The 16920-nt window shown below is 45.0% G+C and overlaps 1 protein-coding gene and 1 long non-coding RNA gene across 2 annotated transcripts in view; one reads left to right on the top strand and one right to left on the bottom strand.

Annotated features, from left to right (window-relative positions):
- Positions 1-128: 128 nt before the first annotated feature.
- LOC310783029 lies at positions 129-5082 on the bottom strand. The gene is made up of 3 exons (XR_014553064.1): positions 4980-5082; positions 1000-1216; positions 129-263 (listed from the first exon to the last, which is right to left on the bottom strand). It is a non-coding gene; the product is annotated as an uncharacterized lncRNA (long non-coding RNA).
- Positions 5083-10725: 5643 nt separating this feature from the next.
- ift172 (intraflagellar transport 172) overlaps positions 10726-16920 on the top strand; it is a gene marked incomplete at its 5' end in the record, with an annotated part of 73515 nt that continues 67320 nt past the window's right edge. Inside the window, 2 exon segments of the mRNA XM_083642985.1 lie at positions 10726-10867; positions 11056-11108. Coding sequence (XP_083499111.1) covers positions 10726-10867; positions 11056-11108 — 195 coding nt within the window.

The raw sequence follows: 16920 nt of genomic DNA, 5'->3' as shown, positions 1-16920 counted from the left end.
TCCACCCTCTGTTGTTGAGAGGTCAAGAGTCTTTTTTGCTGGAGTCCTCTTGGCTTTTCCTCTCTTGGCCGGAGTGGTCCCAGAGGCTTGGCCCTCTTCGGAGCCCTTTCTCACCGGGGTCTTTTTGGGTTGTCTCCGCTGGGGAATTCGCACAGGGGACTTCTCGTCAGTGTCGTAGTCTGAATATTTGGGGTTTTTCTTCCGTTGTCGCCCCCTTGTGGTGGGGGTTAAATTCGACAACTGCTCTGACAGTCGCTCTTGCCCTGTGAGGAGAGTGATCTTTTATTCCACATCATTTGTGTTATATAACAGGTCAAAATCAATTAAAACAATGAGCCAGATAATGTAGAGGTTAAACTCCCATCATAAGAACCATGTGTGTGCCCAGCTATCCTGAGGTCTAATTTCATTCCACCAATCAGTGTAGGAATTTAGCCAGGGGCAAGGGCAAAAATGCCCCAAGAAATCTCAGAATGCCCCTAAAAACCGTGATCAAGGGGCAAAAATTGCCCCCAAGATTTTGATAATTGTATTTCCATTCAATTCATTTATTATTTATTATCATTATATCATTATTATTATCCTAATTGAATACCCCTGCCCTATAGTCTATGGTTTCACTGGCTTTGAGCCCACTCTCTCTCCCGACTGTGGAGTGTCGACCTCGCTCTCTCGCTTCCTTGTTGAGCCGGGGGAAGGAGCCTCATGCTCCCCTCAGGTGAGTGAAAAAAGCAGCATCTGCAAACTTAAATATGTGCAAAAATGTGATTTCATGCAAGCTTTCGGTCAAGCATCGGGCATCTTCAGGCATCAAGGTCCCTGAACAAAAGCTTGCATTAAATCACATTTTTGCAGATTTGAGTTCTGCTTTTTTCACTCATTTTGATACTCTTACTCTTAGGGTGGATTTTTTTTTAGATGGTCAAACACCACTACCTCTTGTACTACTAGAGTATTACTATTTCTAATGCGATTACTCCTACTCCTCCAACAGTGTACCTGGTGCTGAGTCAGTGGCCTCCACAGGCTCTTGCTGAGTTTCTTGTGCAGTGTTTGCCTCATCAGATGCCTTTGTGTGTGTGACATCATCAGAAGTCTCTGCGTGTGTGACATCATCAGATGCCTCTGCGTGTGTGACATCATCAGATGCCTCCGCGTGTGTGACATCAGACGCCTCCGCATGGGTGAGAGCAACATCCATCGTCCTCTGGCCTTCCTGAACAGAAATCCACAACAATACAACAGTTACACATTTCAATCACCATTTCTTGAACCATCTTCTATAGAGAGCCGCAGTAACGAGTCCGGAAATCATCGATGCTAACAGCCCTGGTTCAACACAGTTTTCGCCTATGGGAGTTTTGAATGGGTTTTTGGCGCGATGCTTCTAATAAGCTCTCTGGGCAACGCTGGCTTAATCAAACGCGAACCAGATGGTAGTAACATCATCTTCACACATGAAGACCACTTTTATGAGTTTTGAAGCTTTTATGTGCCGTTAAAAGGACGGCTAGCTAGCAAACGGCTAAATGAGACTACACTTTTGAGTCGATGGGGATATATACGTCAATAACGTCACCACTTCAAAGGGCGAACACGGAAATTCTCTTTCCCTCACCTGGTTCAGCCCCGTTCAGCCCGGGGTAATCAGTGCACACATCAACAACAGTCCAGGTTGAGTGCTGACGTGACGTGGAAGCCTATGCGACAGTGTGTAGTTCTGGATTAGCTTAGCTGGAGCATTTTACTTCTAGGGCTCGCATTTACGCTTCAAAACTCATGAAAGTGGTCCTCATGTGTGAAGATTATCCCGCTGAACCTTGGTTCGCGTTTGATTAAACTTGCGTTGCCCAGATACCTTATTTGAAGCATCGCGCCAAAAACCCATTCAAAAATCCCATAGACAGAAACAGTGTTGAACCAGGAAGTTCGGGACTTCCGCATTCAGCCTACAAAAATACGTCATCCCTGCGGCTCTCTATTGACATCACTATAGTGAGGCCCCCTGGTGGTGACCGAACTCCAAGTTGAGAGCTTCCTTTTTTGCAAGTCTACTGTTAATTGCTTTTTGAATGGGAATGTATGTTTCATTATTACTTTAGTTTCTATTGTTAGTGTGCTGCCCTTTCGGTGTTGTTGCTGCGTATGTTTGCTGTTGTTGTGTCTTGTTGTGTCCTTTTTATTTAAAATATAAATACATCTATTAACCATGTTGGTAAACCATAACTTCCCGAAATGTTCTACAAAGAAAATATTTTAAGGTATTTGTTGTTATACATAAATGTATATCATAGAATGTAATGAGTGTAAGTATAGAAGCTTTATCACCACCAATACAGCTGTGTGGAATGACACCAGAGACATGACACAGCTGATAGCTAGAGAACAACAGATATTTTTCAACGGGTTTGCATTTGCATGGATTACATCATCACACAGTCAGACTGTGGAGTCAACAGAGCTGCATACAGTAAGCAAGGCAAGACAGCTTTATCTGTATAGCTGTAGCACATTATAATGAGGCAATTCAACACAGTCATAACAAATACAGTAAAGGTGGAAAAAAAACATACAGACAAGAGATCCACAAGATAAAATGGTTAAAAAGTAAACTAGTGCAATTCAAGTGAAATATTGTAGAAAGATAAAATAGTCATACATATAGTCCTGATAAGATCAGTTCTTGTATTGAGAGAAAGTCAACCAAAACCTCATTCAATAATTCATCTGTTTTATGTTGCCTTGCTTCACTGGTGAAAGTGTATACAGGTTAATTAAGTAGGCTACTAACTTGCACAATAAATAATTAAATAAATAATTTGCTATAGACTACATGATGTCAAAAATATGCGTGTTCAGGAACGCATGAAGCTGGGGCGGGAGGAGAATAATGACGCGATGAAGGTTGGAGTAGTAGTTCCGGCAAGAATTTCAATCCACTTTCACCCCTGCCTTGCTTATTGTCAAGGATATACTTGATAGAACATGACATCAGACATTTTATGAATCTTTAGTAGCCACTCTTCAATTCGGCATATTCCATACATACACCATTCATATTACATCAAGCAGCATGTATTTCAAGAAAATGTCACCTCTTGTAACTAGTTAGCCCATCTTCTACTTCCACCAAAACACAGGAGCAGGCGGTAGCAAGCTATAGGCACTCTTCACAACTAGGGATGCAGCGGTATACCGTTTGAAGGTATACCGCGGGTTGAAAACGTCACGGTATCAAAACCACTCAAATTTGCTGTCATACCTTCCCCACGGTATCAGCTGTTTCTCCAAAACAAAGTGCCCAGGTTGCTTGCAGAGTGCAGCTTACGCGGCCCCTCCCCCTGGCTGTATGCCTACCTAGACTAGAGCACAGTAGAGAGGAGCCGCAAGGACCCCCCTGAACTTTCCCCCATCTAAAAAGACGACGTCGGCTGTATGGGAATATTTTGGCTATTGTAAAAACACAAATGGTCCGCAATACCGCGATACCGTGAAACCGTGGTATTTTTGTCCAAGGTTATCATACCGTCAAAAACTCATACCGTTGCATCCCTATTCACAACAACTGTTTTGAGGTGGTAAAGCAGGTGTAAATAACAATAACAATAAAACATTAATGAGAGGGCCCTGACACTGGAACACCTAAATGGAATTGAACCATTGGTTACATGGTAAATAGACTGCATTTATATAGCGCTTTTATCCAAAGCGCTTTACAATGTGCCTACAGTATATCACCCATTCACACACCGAAGGTGGCAAGCTGCCACGCAGGGCGCACCAGCCCACTATTTGATGAGGTTTTGACTGAGAATATTTGTATGGCTAGATTTTGCCCAGAATACCACGACTATTTGTATTGTTGGTAAAGAGATAACAGTGAAACTATGATCAAACTAGTCATCCTTCTACATTATCTGTCTTCTAAATTAAATAATGCTGAAGTTTAACAATCCATTGGGTTGCTGGGGACCCCCTGGTACCTCATCAAGGACCCCTGGTGGTCCCTGGACTGGACCCTACGTTGAGAACCACTGCACTAGGTTAGCAAACTCAGTGAAAACTCAGTGGCTATAGTTGACTGACCCCACTGACAGGTGCTATGCTTGTCCTATATAATTGCATTGATTGTGTTTAGTAGTTAGACACATTCTCTGTAAGGTCCTCGGAGACATGCTTGTGATAAAGGCTTCGTGCCAGCTGGAGTTAGCGTGATAAACTGCTCCCAATACAGATCAACTGACAGCAAGCCTGAGAGCCAAAGTCAAGTCCACTTCCGGGTAGGCATACGCACCAAGATATTTCATCCACCTATTATTTTCCCATAGGCGTGTCGCAAAATGCGGTATACAAATAGTTTTACTCAACTACCGGTATATTTGGAAATACGATAGACAGTATATATAGACCATTTACTCCGACCAAAACGTAAAAAAAGGCGTATTAAGACCTGATAAACATTTTCCCCCGTTTGTTTTGGTCAGAGTAAAATTCTATGGTCTCTCTTGATTCTAAATATAGCTGAATCATTTGGTTTCACCAAGTCAAACTATTTTTTATAATCATTTTACGACATGTCTATGGGGAAATATCTTTGTGCATGTGCACATGCCTGACCCGTCCGTGGGCGTGACTTTGGCTCTCTATGCTAACTTATCTAGCTATCCAGCTAACAGCTAACATGCTTCAGAGCTATCAATGCTTCAGAGTCTATTGTTTTCAACACTGGATAGGATAACCACAGTAGGCTACTCTCCACATAAGCTTAATTACAAGACAGACACTGTCACTGACGTTACCAGACCCAGGTAAAACATAAAGAGCAGCCCGGGTTCACAATCGCCTTTATCCCCGGTGGCACGACGGGCTGAACCGCCTCGTCAGTGGCTGGTGTGAGGAGCCTGGGCCTGAGGATCGAATCTCAACGTATGTTACCGAGTCTCACACATCCATTCCCATTGGAGCTGCAGGTCACCTACCCGGCATGTACGTCCAGACCTTATTCTGTCTCCAACGACACGGAACTCGATTCACCCCCGTTTTCAGCTGCTTCAGTGTGGAGAAACCATGGCATTGGAAACATACTCTCTACTCCGCCATGTTACTGTCAGGACATGGTGCTCCACACCGCCCCCTCCCGGCACACAGTGGAACCCACCAATCCTAACTGCTTTATCTGCCTCAACAGCGACAGGCTCGAATCCCAGCTTGGATAAATAAACTTGTGGCTTCCCAAGAAAATACTTTTAGACACCATAATAAACACATCATCAAATACTGTGTCCAGCGAACGGTTAAAACAACATTCACCCTGTTCTTTCAAATGTCTAGGTTTCTACCACGACTCCAATGCTGCCTTCACGTGTCGACCAAAGTGTCGTATTTCCCAGGTTCCCAAGGAGGAAATGAGGAAGTGCCGTGTACAGCTGATGCTGGTAAAGGTAAAAGTATTAGAATTAGATTGACATTCCACTTAAATAATTATGATTCTTCTGACTGCCCCCCCCCCCCCCCATCACTATATCAACAGTGGAGTATTTGCAAATTATTCTATAACCCTGTGTAGTAGGCTGCCATTGTTTCAATCACAGAAATATTTTATCACCAAATTAAATTTTAGGGCGCTAATTACATTAGTAGGCCTCTAAATGTATATTATTGGTTCATATATCTCTATATATAAATGGGACAAGTAAATAACAGTATAAGGCAGGGCTGTACAGTGCGTTTTAGTAGCATTTGATTTAAAAGTAAGTTCTGTGCTAAGCGAAATAGGTCGACTCGCACGGGGTGCTACTGGAGATTAAAAACAATGATTTCCTATTTATTATTGCTACATAAACGTTAATGATGGATAATTTACTCAATAATAATGCATCATATTTTATTTGTTAGCCTATATTTTGTGAGTAAAATCTGTTGACGCTCTGTCCAGAATACTCTGATCTGAGATCAAATGGTCAGATTGAATTTATGAACACACCCAATTTAAAGATTTGGCAACTGTTTTGTTAAATAAATCAATTTCTATTCTTAATTTAACAAAAAAAGAACCGATAAGAATACTATTAAAGTACCAGATTGAGCCCGGGGGTTTCCTTCATATAGGAACCCCCTTCACAAAAACATGCAATATCCTGGTTGCTAATGTGGTTCCTCCTCTGGTCGTTAAGGGCGCCTGTTCAGAGGGAGGGAAACTGGTTGGAATAGCATGAACCTCCCACGTGCTATGTCCTACCGGTGAAGCTTCCTCTGGCAGGTGAAAAGAAGCGGCTGGCTGACTGCCCATGTCTCGGAGGAAGCATGGAGCCAGTCTCGGCTCTCCCCAGATCGGCAGAGGATGGAGTAGCAACCAGGATTGAGAAATCAAGTGAGCACTAATGGGGGATAAAATGGGATAAAAAAAATCGGGGGGGGGGGGGGGGGGGGTAAAAAAGTACCAGATTGATAAGCTATTGATAAGGCTATCAGTAACTAGTAGGCTATTAGGATATTGTTGAAATCTTATGACGTACATGTATGAGTCGTATGACGTATCGGGAGTGAGAATGTGTTGGGGCTTCAACTGCTGAATACTGGATAGTGATTGGCTCCAAGATTCGTGATGTCACAAATCTTGCTTGTTGAAAACGGCCGAGCTCAGAGAAATTTCCACTTTCAGCAGACAATTGTGGAAACAGCCTTTTAGTGTCAAACTCTGCACAGACATCATTTTGCACAGTGAAGCTCAGACATCCAACTGTAGGAACAAGAAGAAAAACAGATTTTTGACTTTAGGGGGTCTTTAACAATACCCAACCCTATCTAAATTATATGACCAAATTAATTAGGACCAATAAAGCATTATGTTAACCGCCACCTGTGTGTGCTACATTTTTTTTTCTTTGTGCTACTGAAATTTTTTGCTAAGTTTTATCTCCTCTACATCATCTCCACATACCTCAGCCTATACATGGTTAATATTTTCCTTTGTTTGGTGTCTTTAATTATAGTGACGTAGTATGCATAATTCCTATTTAATGCTTGATAGCACTTAAGCTTGTTTTTTGGTTTAATTTTATTTTCCCAATAGTGAGTGTACGCTTGTACGCTTGTACGTTTCAATATGTGTAAATGTTGCCGGTGTGGTTTTTGTGGTTGGGTTTGTGGGCTAGCTGTTGCAGGGGATCACTCTCTGGGTGTTGATGGTTGTATCTAAAAGCTCTTTGATGCAAGAGTCAGGCTCACTTAATATTAAATGGGTCAAAAATTGACAAGCTTTTTTTCTATGGTAAGAAGAAAAGGATATGGACCTAGTTCTGCTCTACAGCCGAGGTTAGCGGCATTTCTGTGGGTCTGAATAATATTTGTACAGAATTCTCAGTGTGCCATCTCAGTGGCTGTTTTGTTGTAAAGATTTAAATTCCATATAGCAATATTGGTTTATCACTGAGTCAAAGATTCTAAGGCAGATTCTATAGTGTGCATGCGTGTGCGACTGTGTGTGTGTGTGTGTGTGGGGGGGGGGGGGGGGGGGGGGGGCTTTGAATCTGTAGAGGGATCTGTATAGTCAAGTGCGTAGTAGACTCTGTGGGCTTTGTCAGCCAGCTCTTTAACACCTGATGAGCTGATGATAAGGCCCAGGTAGTTGTATCTGGTGGTGTGGTCAAGGGTTTTCCCATCCAGAGAGAAGGTGTATTTGTTTATCTGTCACCTGCTCTTCTTTTGGAAAATGATTACTTTTGTGTGTTTTTTCATGTCCCTTCCCTCTCTCTCTCTCCCTCTCTCTCTCTCTCCCTCCCTCCCTCTCTGTCTCTCTCTCAAATTCAAATTCAAAATCACTTTATTGGCATGAATGTCTCAAGTACAATATTTCCAAAGCATAAAGAATTGATGAAACAAAATAACATTAATACAAGCTGGAGAGACAGTTGACGGTCAGAGAGACATCCGGTACGGGATGGGTTTAGCACCCCAGACTGGCTCTCTCGTGAGGGAGACATCCACAAACGCTACAGATTAGCCTCCTGAAAATCTGTGCAAAGATCGGCGCGGCCTGGGGTCCTTCAGGCTAGGGCGAGGTGCTCGGCGCAGGCGAATGACGTGCAGCGCACAGGCCTTCTTGAGGCATCCTTGAGGCATCCTCTCTGCCTCTGGATTGCCTTTGCCCCGGTAGGGTTTGGTGAGATGAAGGAGGAGCGCGGCCGGGAGTCACCCACAGGGCCTTAGACCCGCCATGCACCGAAGGGTCTTACAATACTGTGGTGTAGCACTAACTCTATTGCAGCGGATTGGGCGTGATCAACCCTTCTGCGGGCAATGTTGCAGACAGAGTAGGAAGGCTGTAGATTAGCTAGATACTATGTCCCAGTTAGCTCTGGTTAATGCTTAGAGTAGTCAGTTGTCTGATCTTCCCCCCCTCCTCTCTTTCTCTTTCCCCCGCTCCTTTCCCTTCTTCCCCCTCCTGTTCCCCCCTCTCCCACATTTCCCACTCCCCCCCCCCCGCCCCCTCTCTTTCCATGCTCTTCCCTCCCCCGCCGCCTCTTCCCACGTTCCCCCTGCTCTCCCTCCCCTGCACCCTCCCACCTCTCCTTCTCTGTTCTCTCCTCCTCTCTGTCCTCTCCCCTCTCTCACATTCCCCCTGCACTCCTTCCCCTGCACCCCCCCACCTCTCCTTCTCTGCTCTCTCCTCCTCTCTGTCCTCTCGGGGGGGGGGGGGGAGGAGGGGGCGGAGAGGTCTGTTCCCTCCCCCGCCTCCTCCTCCCGCGTTCCCCCTGCACCCTCCCACCACTCCTTCTCTGTTCTCTCCTCCTCTCCCCCTGCACTCCTTCCCCTGCACCCTCCCACCTCTCCTTCTCTGTTCTCTCCTCCTCTCTGTCCTCTCTGGGGGGGGGGGGGTGTGGGACGCTCCCCCTGCTTCTCTACCCTGGCTCTCCCTCCCCTGCACCCCCATCTCTCCTTCTCTCCTCCTCCACATTCCTATTTTCTCCCCACCTCCCCCCTCTCCTCCGTCTATATTGCTCATTCTCTCCCCACCTCCTCCCTCCCCCTGCTCTCTTCTCCCCCACACCTCCCCTCCCTTCCCCTCTCCTGCTCTCTCCTCTTGCTCCTTCCCCACCTCCTATACCCTCCCCACCCCATCACTCTCTCACATTCCCCCTGCTATTCTCCCTTCTCCTGCGCTCTCCTCTGCTCTCCCCTCATTCCTATATTTTCTATATTATCAATTGTTCAAATGTTATCTTTATTCTGTATATTCTTGTTACTGTTGTGTCAGCTAGAATTAGCTAGACATACTTTCTGTGAAGCCCTCTGAGACATGCTTGTGAATTAGGGCTATATAAATAAACTTGACTTGACTTGACTTGATCCGTGAGTGGCTGCTTGTGGGTCGGGTCTTAATTGGCCTTGGCTGGGTCTACTGGGCGAGGGTGTATGATGTTGACAGACCCGAAACACCTTACGACCCCAGCTGACATCACTGATGACGCGTCCCAGCGCATGCTGTAGTATGTATTTTAAACATATCATCAAATACAATCCATTACCATTACAATTTCAGTTATATACACAGCATAGACACACATTTCAACAGATCCCTCTAATGTCATGTCAGAATGTTACATATTGTGCGGCTAAGTGTGTAAATTGTGGTTCTTCACCTAAACAAAGTTTCATCAGTTCATCACATGCAGGAAGGCCTCTCTGACAGCAGGGGGCAGTCTGCTGCTCTGACCTCCTGCAAGAAGGCCTCTGTGACAGCAGGGCTGTTCATTCATTCATTCATTTATTAAAATAGGGACAAATACACTACATACACATTTGTCAACATCAGTATACATACAACAGTATCCCAGCATTTGTAAGGCTAATTTGCAATGCCCGTCCCTACATGTTATTAAAAGCACCTTTTAAAAGCAAAGTACAGTAACAGGCAGTAAAATATACAGTAAACATAGACAAGGATATCATAAAAATCAGTCAGTCAGTCATTGAATCATGGAGCAACACAAACAATCGCAAAGGATATAAACATTCTATATATCATAACCCCATAAACCCACAAACACAGTTAATCATTGGAACGGACAATATGGTAGTACTCTTCAGGAACTCCTTTAGATTGATTTTAAAATGCTCCCAGCTATGATCCTGTTTAATGTGTGTGGGCACTGGGCAGTGAGTTCCACATTTTGACCCCCTGAACAGTGAGGGCTGTTTGAACTAGGGAGGTTTTCCGGAATGGCACTTTGCAGTTCCCTGCGACAGCGCCTCTGGTGGCTGTGCCCGAGGCACCCAGGGTGGTGTGTGTGTGTGTGTGTGTGTGTGTGTTCAGGAGTTCCTCAAAGTGCTCCTTCCACTGCCTGATTGAAGTCAACAGTGTCACATCCTTACAGCTTGGATCGATCCCCGTACCCCCCTCCTGAGGCGCTGGATGGCTCATCACCAGGTGATCAGTTGACAGCTCTGCTCCTCGCTTCACCCGGGTGTCCAAGACATGTGGCCTCAGGTCAGATGGCACAATAACAAAATCGATCATTGACCTTGGGCATAAGATACTCTGGTACCATGTACACCTATGAGCATCCTTATGCTCGAACATGGTGTATGTTATGGCCAATCCATGTCTATAGCACAGAAGTCCAATAACAGAACACCACTCAGGTTCAGATCAGGGAAGCCTTCCCAATCACGCCCCTCCAAGTTTCTCCATCGTTGTGTGTGTTGAAGTCTCCCAGTAGAACGATGGAATCCCTTACAGGAGCTCGGCAGCCCCTCAGCTGGGGACTTGTTAGTATCCCCACATCTGCCCAGTGCCTCACACCTTGGGCAACTCCAGAGAGAAAGAGATTCCAACCCCTGCCCTATCCAGGAGATTTGTTCCAAAGTCAGTTATCATTACAGCTGAGGAGACTGATGTCATGCTGCTTTGTCTTGGCTTCCTGAAGGACATCACCTGTCCCCTCTAGAAGTTTGGGACACAGAACGGCACATGGTTTGTTGACATCAGCAAACTGGCAAGCTCACTTGGAGACAGCATCTGTGACAGCCTAATTGGCTAATACGCATTCACAGGCTTGCATCACTCAGTATTTGCTGGTCGAGGGAAGCTGAATGGCCTGAAGATGGTGAGAAAGAACACTTCCTCCCAATAGACTTTTAGAATAGACTTTTAGCTGACTGGGGCAGTCATGGGATGTGGTTGATGAGCTGTTACAGAAAATCGAGCAGTTCATCTGTCACATATATGTTGGTACACTGGTGATATGAATGAACTATGCTTCCAGCTCTTCTTCTGCACAAAAAAGTGAGAGGTCAAGTCCAGCCAGCTGCCACCATGTAGAGACTGTCTCTTCATGCATGTTCAACAAGCAAACTATCAGAACTATCACAACTGGCATTAAATGAAAGCTAAGAAGGTCCCCTTTAAGATAGGACCAGATAAGTTTTTCTTCTTCCTGCTCCTTTCCGGCCGTGGAATGTGTAAATATTGAATTGCATGTATGTATTATCATGTATGTAATATCATTATCGGAACAAACAAATAAATAAATAAATAAATAAAATAAATAAGATAGGACCAAAATCAATAGTAGCCTATAACATTTAAAAAATGTCCTGACCATTAGCCTAAAACAGGATAGGCCTATGCACCAGTTCTAAATGCAATTTATTTTAGGGGTGGTTAACTTCACAAGCTGGTAACTGTGTCACAGCTACCACTCAGGAATGGCTATCATACCAAAATATCAAAAATGATCAGAATCAGAAAGACTTTAATGATCCCTGGGGGGAAATTGGGACAGGTTACAGTAGCTCGCTCACAGAACACAACATAGCATAAAATAAACAGTAGTAAAATGCGATAGTAAGCAAAAATAAGCAAAATAAGTAGAATACGTCTAAATTAAGCAAAATAAGTAGAGTAAGTATACATTACGTGACAATTACCTACCGTTAGAACACGGCGCTCTTGAATACTCGATTCTGATTGGTCAATCAACAAGATTCACCGGTCATTATTTCTCGACAACCGACCGCTGCTCTGCCACACCTGGATTAATCAGTTGATAAGAGCATTTTGTCTGCAGACACTACTAATTAGGCCAACCAGTTGCAGCTGTGGTGTCTTGTGTGCCAATTATGAATGAAACCGCTTTGTCGTTGAAAACGCTATTAAAAAATCTATTTGAATAATTATTTTTGTCAGATTACTGAAATAATTTAGTTGTAGGCCGTGTTCTAAGCGGGATAATGTATAGTGAGCCGGTGATTACTGGAAATAATGACCTTCAGGTGAATGATTAAGCCCTCCCCTGCGCGTCGGGCTCAATCATTCACCTGTCGGTCATTATTTCGCCAGTAATCACCGGCTCACAATACATTATCCCTTACTTATTGCACACTGGACTTATATTAAGTCGGCTTGCCCTTTACGTCACACGTGGCTCAGCCAGGCACAGTTAACCTATCGGCTGGCTCAGTCTCAGGGAGACTGAGCGTCTCCGAGGTGCTCTTTTAAGAGAGGCATTAAATAGACCGATGGCCACAGGCAGGAATGATTTCCTGTGCCTCTCCGTATTGCATCTAGGTGGAATCAGTCTCTCACTGAACGTGCTCCTGTGTTTGACTAGCACGCCGTGGTGTGGGTGTGAGTCATTGCTCATGATGGAGCGTAGCCTGGACAACGTTCTCTTCTCCGACACCGCAGTCAGAGAGCCCAGATCCAGCCCCACAATGTCCCTGGCCTTACGGATCAGTTTGTTGAGTCTGTTGGCGTCCACTGCCTTCAGCCTGCTGCCCCAGCACACAATAGCATACAGGAAGGCACTAGCCACTACCGACTCATAGAACATCCTCGGCATGGTCCGGCAGACGTTGAAGGACCTCAGCCGCCTCAGAAAGTAGAGACGGCTTTGCCCCTTCTTGTAGAGAGCATCAGAGTTCTTAGCCCAGTCTAGTTTATTGTCAATGTACAGTCCAAGGTACTTGTAATCCTCCACTATGTCAACACTGACCCCGTGGATTGAAACAGGAGTCGCCGGAGCCTTGACCCTCCTCAGGTCCACCACCAGCTCCTTTGTCTTTGACACGTTGAGCTGCAGGTGGTTCTGCTCACACCATGTGACAAAGTTGGCCACCACATCCCGATACTCATCGCCATATAAACAAGTTTTGCCACCTTGAGTGGTAGGCTACAGGAATGTGGCCTGGCCCATGCACTAAATCTTTCCACTTTGAGCAGACGATTGTAGAAACAGTCTTCTAGTGTCACACTCTGTAAAGACATCACTCTGCACAGTGAAGCTCAAACATCAAACAAGAAGAAAAACAGATTATTGACTTTAGGGGGTCTTTAAACATTTTTTCATTGTTCTCATGTATGTGTCACAGGGTAGAGATTTGATGTTTTTATTGGTGCTTATTTATCAAAAGAAGGGGTTAAACAAAAATAAAAATGGGGATGTAAAATTAAAGTCCAATTTATGCTTCGTCTGTCGCCGACAGAAATGAGGACTTGAGTCGACACTTTCAAGTGTCTGCGAGCAGTGTCTGCTACCTGGTGAAATGTCTAGTGTCGCTGACTACGTCATTAGTCTGGGCACCTTTCATCCCGCTTTTTGTCATGGGGCGTAAACCATGGAACCAGAATGAACACCGGAAGCAGTGCGCCAAAAAACGTCTTTGTTGCCGTCTCTTGCCTCGATTAATTGTCTGATGCAAAGCTTCTGTATTGGCTTAAAATATGTGAGATTGTGAATCCGCAATGTTTCTAAAAGAACTTCTTCAAAAACTTCGTTCGGTACGTCCATCTTTTGTTTTGTTGTTTGCCGTTCTGATACTTGTGTCAAATTGTCAAGTTAACATAAAAGTTGACGAGCTAGAAACGCTGCCCTTCCTGTCTAGGGCGGGCTCTAGGCCGGTGTCATGCCGAGTTTTGCACCCCCGCCGAGAATTGCACCCCCACCATATTTTGGGGCCGTTTTAACTTAAAAACAGGGATGCAAATCTCGGCAGGTACAAACCGCCGAGATTTGCAGCCCCCTGCATAAAGCCAGGAGAGATCCCCAGGTCTCGAGGTCATCTGTACCCGGATTTTAAGCACAAAAGTCGGCTTCCATGAGGCAGAAGAGAGCCCCAAGCATGGAAGTCACCTCCACGCGGATCTAATGCATCAAAGTCGGTCTCCGTGAGCCAGGACAGACCCCCTGGCTTGGAGATCACGTCTACCCAGACAATTATATCATTTTCAAACAGTTAAGTTTCCGTATAAATCATTACAATATGCTCCCGGAAGGTGGGGATGCAATTATCGGCGGGGGTGCAAAACTCGGCATGACACCGGAACCAGGTAGGGTGACAAAATCAATTGTGAACGGAAGCCAGGCTCTTTCTCGCCGAGAAGAGCCTACTACGTCATAGTATCGCGCAAGTCTGATTGGCTTGACGGCACGCGCTTCCTTGTTTTGGTTGGGGTCCACCCGCTAGTTTTCGCTCGATTGAACGCGTCCCCGCTATTTTTATCAGCCTGTCCTTGATGTATGACTTCGTGAAAATCAAGAACGTCGTGACCAATTTCCCAGAGAGAGGAGGTGAGTTGTGTGGTTATCTTGTTTATATGCGGCTGCAGCCAAGTACATTACATCTTGCCTCCGAGGTGGTTTCACTGTAGCCTGACTCCGCCAGACGGGGGCGGCATAAACAAATGTGAACGAACGTACATCCATCTGGCAGCGTCAGGTTATTTCGTTCCCTCTCTTCTCTTGACTGTATAAATGGAACACCATGAGCGACACTTTCTTTTTCGTCTGCGACCATGTGCTGAGCGACACTTTCTAATAAGTATAAATTAAGCTTACTTTGTCACTCAGTAGTCTCTCAGTGGTATTAAAAGGCCATATTTCCATTGCAATATTAAGGGGATGTAGCTCAGTGGTAGAGCGCATGCTTTGCATGTATGAGGCCCCGGGTTCAATCCCCGGCATCTCCACTGTTTTTCCCCCTTATGGAGCCTTCACGGAGCGTTCATGTTTTCTGACACAGAGAAACTCTGCTGTTGCTGTTGCACATAAACTACACCTCGCTCACATTAGACAAGATCACGCGCACGTCGACATTTTTTGGGGCATAAATGCGCGTCATGAAGCTCCGCCCCTCCTAGACAACGGTAACCAAGGAGATGGTTTACTGTAGATGTCCTCCACGTTAGCTCGGAGCTGTCCAACGGTATAGCAACAATCTGCAGATTCCGTTCTATCTCCAGCCTGCCCTGTATGTTAACACTCCCCGAATACGTCGAGAAATGCAACTGAAACATCTTAAGACGCTTTTAACTCCCCAGGTAAGTTTAGCGACAGGTTAGCTAGTAACATCAGCTCCTAGCTGTTAGCAATTTCGGGATAAAATCTTTACTTTTACGATGAACTAACGTTAGCTAACCTAGTTCACACTGCTCGTTCGCTAAGTGATGCGATTTCTATTGTGATGTCAATTAGAGCTCTTTTCTCCATGTTATGATGATATTGTGGGTGCTCTGTATGAAGGCGATAAGCCCTACTACAAGCATAAAACTAATAATAAAACATTAGCTAATGCCAGACCTGGGTGGAACGAGTATGTAGCGGAGTTCCATGCTGCGTGTGTTTGAGCTGAACACATGAAGTAGGCCTATGTCACTCAGTCCAAGGACAGCTCCTGTCCTTGCTTTCTATTTCACTGGTTTTAACTTCATGGCTTGTTATTAAGGACAAAGCTGGCAAAGTAAGTAGCCTAGATAACTACAGCTATACTAACTATAGCTTTAGCCAGCATACTGTCAAAAGTCCTAGAAAGAATTCTGCTGGATAAAGGAGTTTATTAACTCACAGACGACCAGTTTGGCTTTAAAGCTAATCCGGCACTGACCTCTGTATTTATGCCTTAAGGAAATTGTAAACAAACTAGATTATCAGGGCGCTATGCAGCCTTCAAATCTAGTTTGCTGGGACTCCGGCCCGGTATTCTGTTGTGAAATTGGGCACTAAACTCCGTCAGGTCCCCCTAAGCACACTCCCAGTTTGACGTCAATCCGACAAAATGGTTCTCAAGATAAACCACGTTTTGTGTTGCCAGTAGGTGGCGCTATGCCGAATTGCATGAAATTTGGCACTGCGCACTCCACCAGGTCCCCAAGTTTGAAATCAATCGGATAAACGGTTCTCGAGATAAACCACTTTTTGTGTTTGCCAGTAGGTGGCCCTATGCCGAGTCTGTGTGTGGGGTGGCGTGGTATCGGTTTCGTGACGTCGGCCTTTTGTGACACAAAACGTGACAAAAAGACAGACAGACAGACACCACTACCCGCCCATCCACCTAGGCAATTTTATTATAGGATACACACGTCAAAACTTCAGTTCTTTTATGTTTTATTTATGCTTCAAAAGCCTTTGACCGTGTCAACATAACAAGTTGTCATGTTGAGTCAAAGAGGAGTGCCCAGTTATATTGTGAGTCTTCTGGCTTACTGGTATGCCAATGGTTAGGCTAACCAGTTCTAAAGGTTACAATATTATTATTTTGCATCCAATCCTAAAGATTGGAAAATTTTCACTAGTCCTCTCACACAAGTTTTCTGTGCTTGTCGATAAGCAATGCAGCATTAAACGTGAGGCCGGGCTGTTGTAACAGTCAGTTTGTATTTCTTGGTAATAGTGAGCATAGTGAACGTGATACCGGCCACTTGCAGCAGACAGTTTTGGCCCATTTCCACTGCTGGTATTGGCGTGGCTCCGCCCGGCTCGACACGCTTTTTTGCAGCTTTCCACTGGTCAAAAACTGGACCCGGGTTGAGTCGTACTATTTCTAGTACCACCTCTGTCGAGGTTCCAGGGCTGTGGACCCGGTTCCATACAGTGACGTGAAAACACTGCAGACGACTGATTGGTCAGGCAGAATCGTGTT

The sequence above is a fragment of the Poromitra crassiceps genome (assembly GCF_964638095.1).
Source record: "Poromitra crassiceps genome assembly, chromosome: 9".
Taxonomy (NCBI): domain Eukaryota; kingdom Metazoa; phylum Chordata; class Actinopteri; order Beryciformes; family Melamphaidae; genus Poromitra; species Poromitra crassiceps.
Note: the sequence above shows the minus strand (reverse complement) of the source record. Positions and strands in the feature narration are given on the sequence as shown.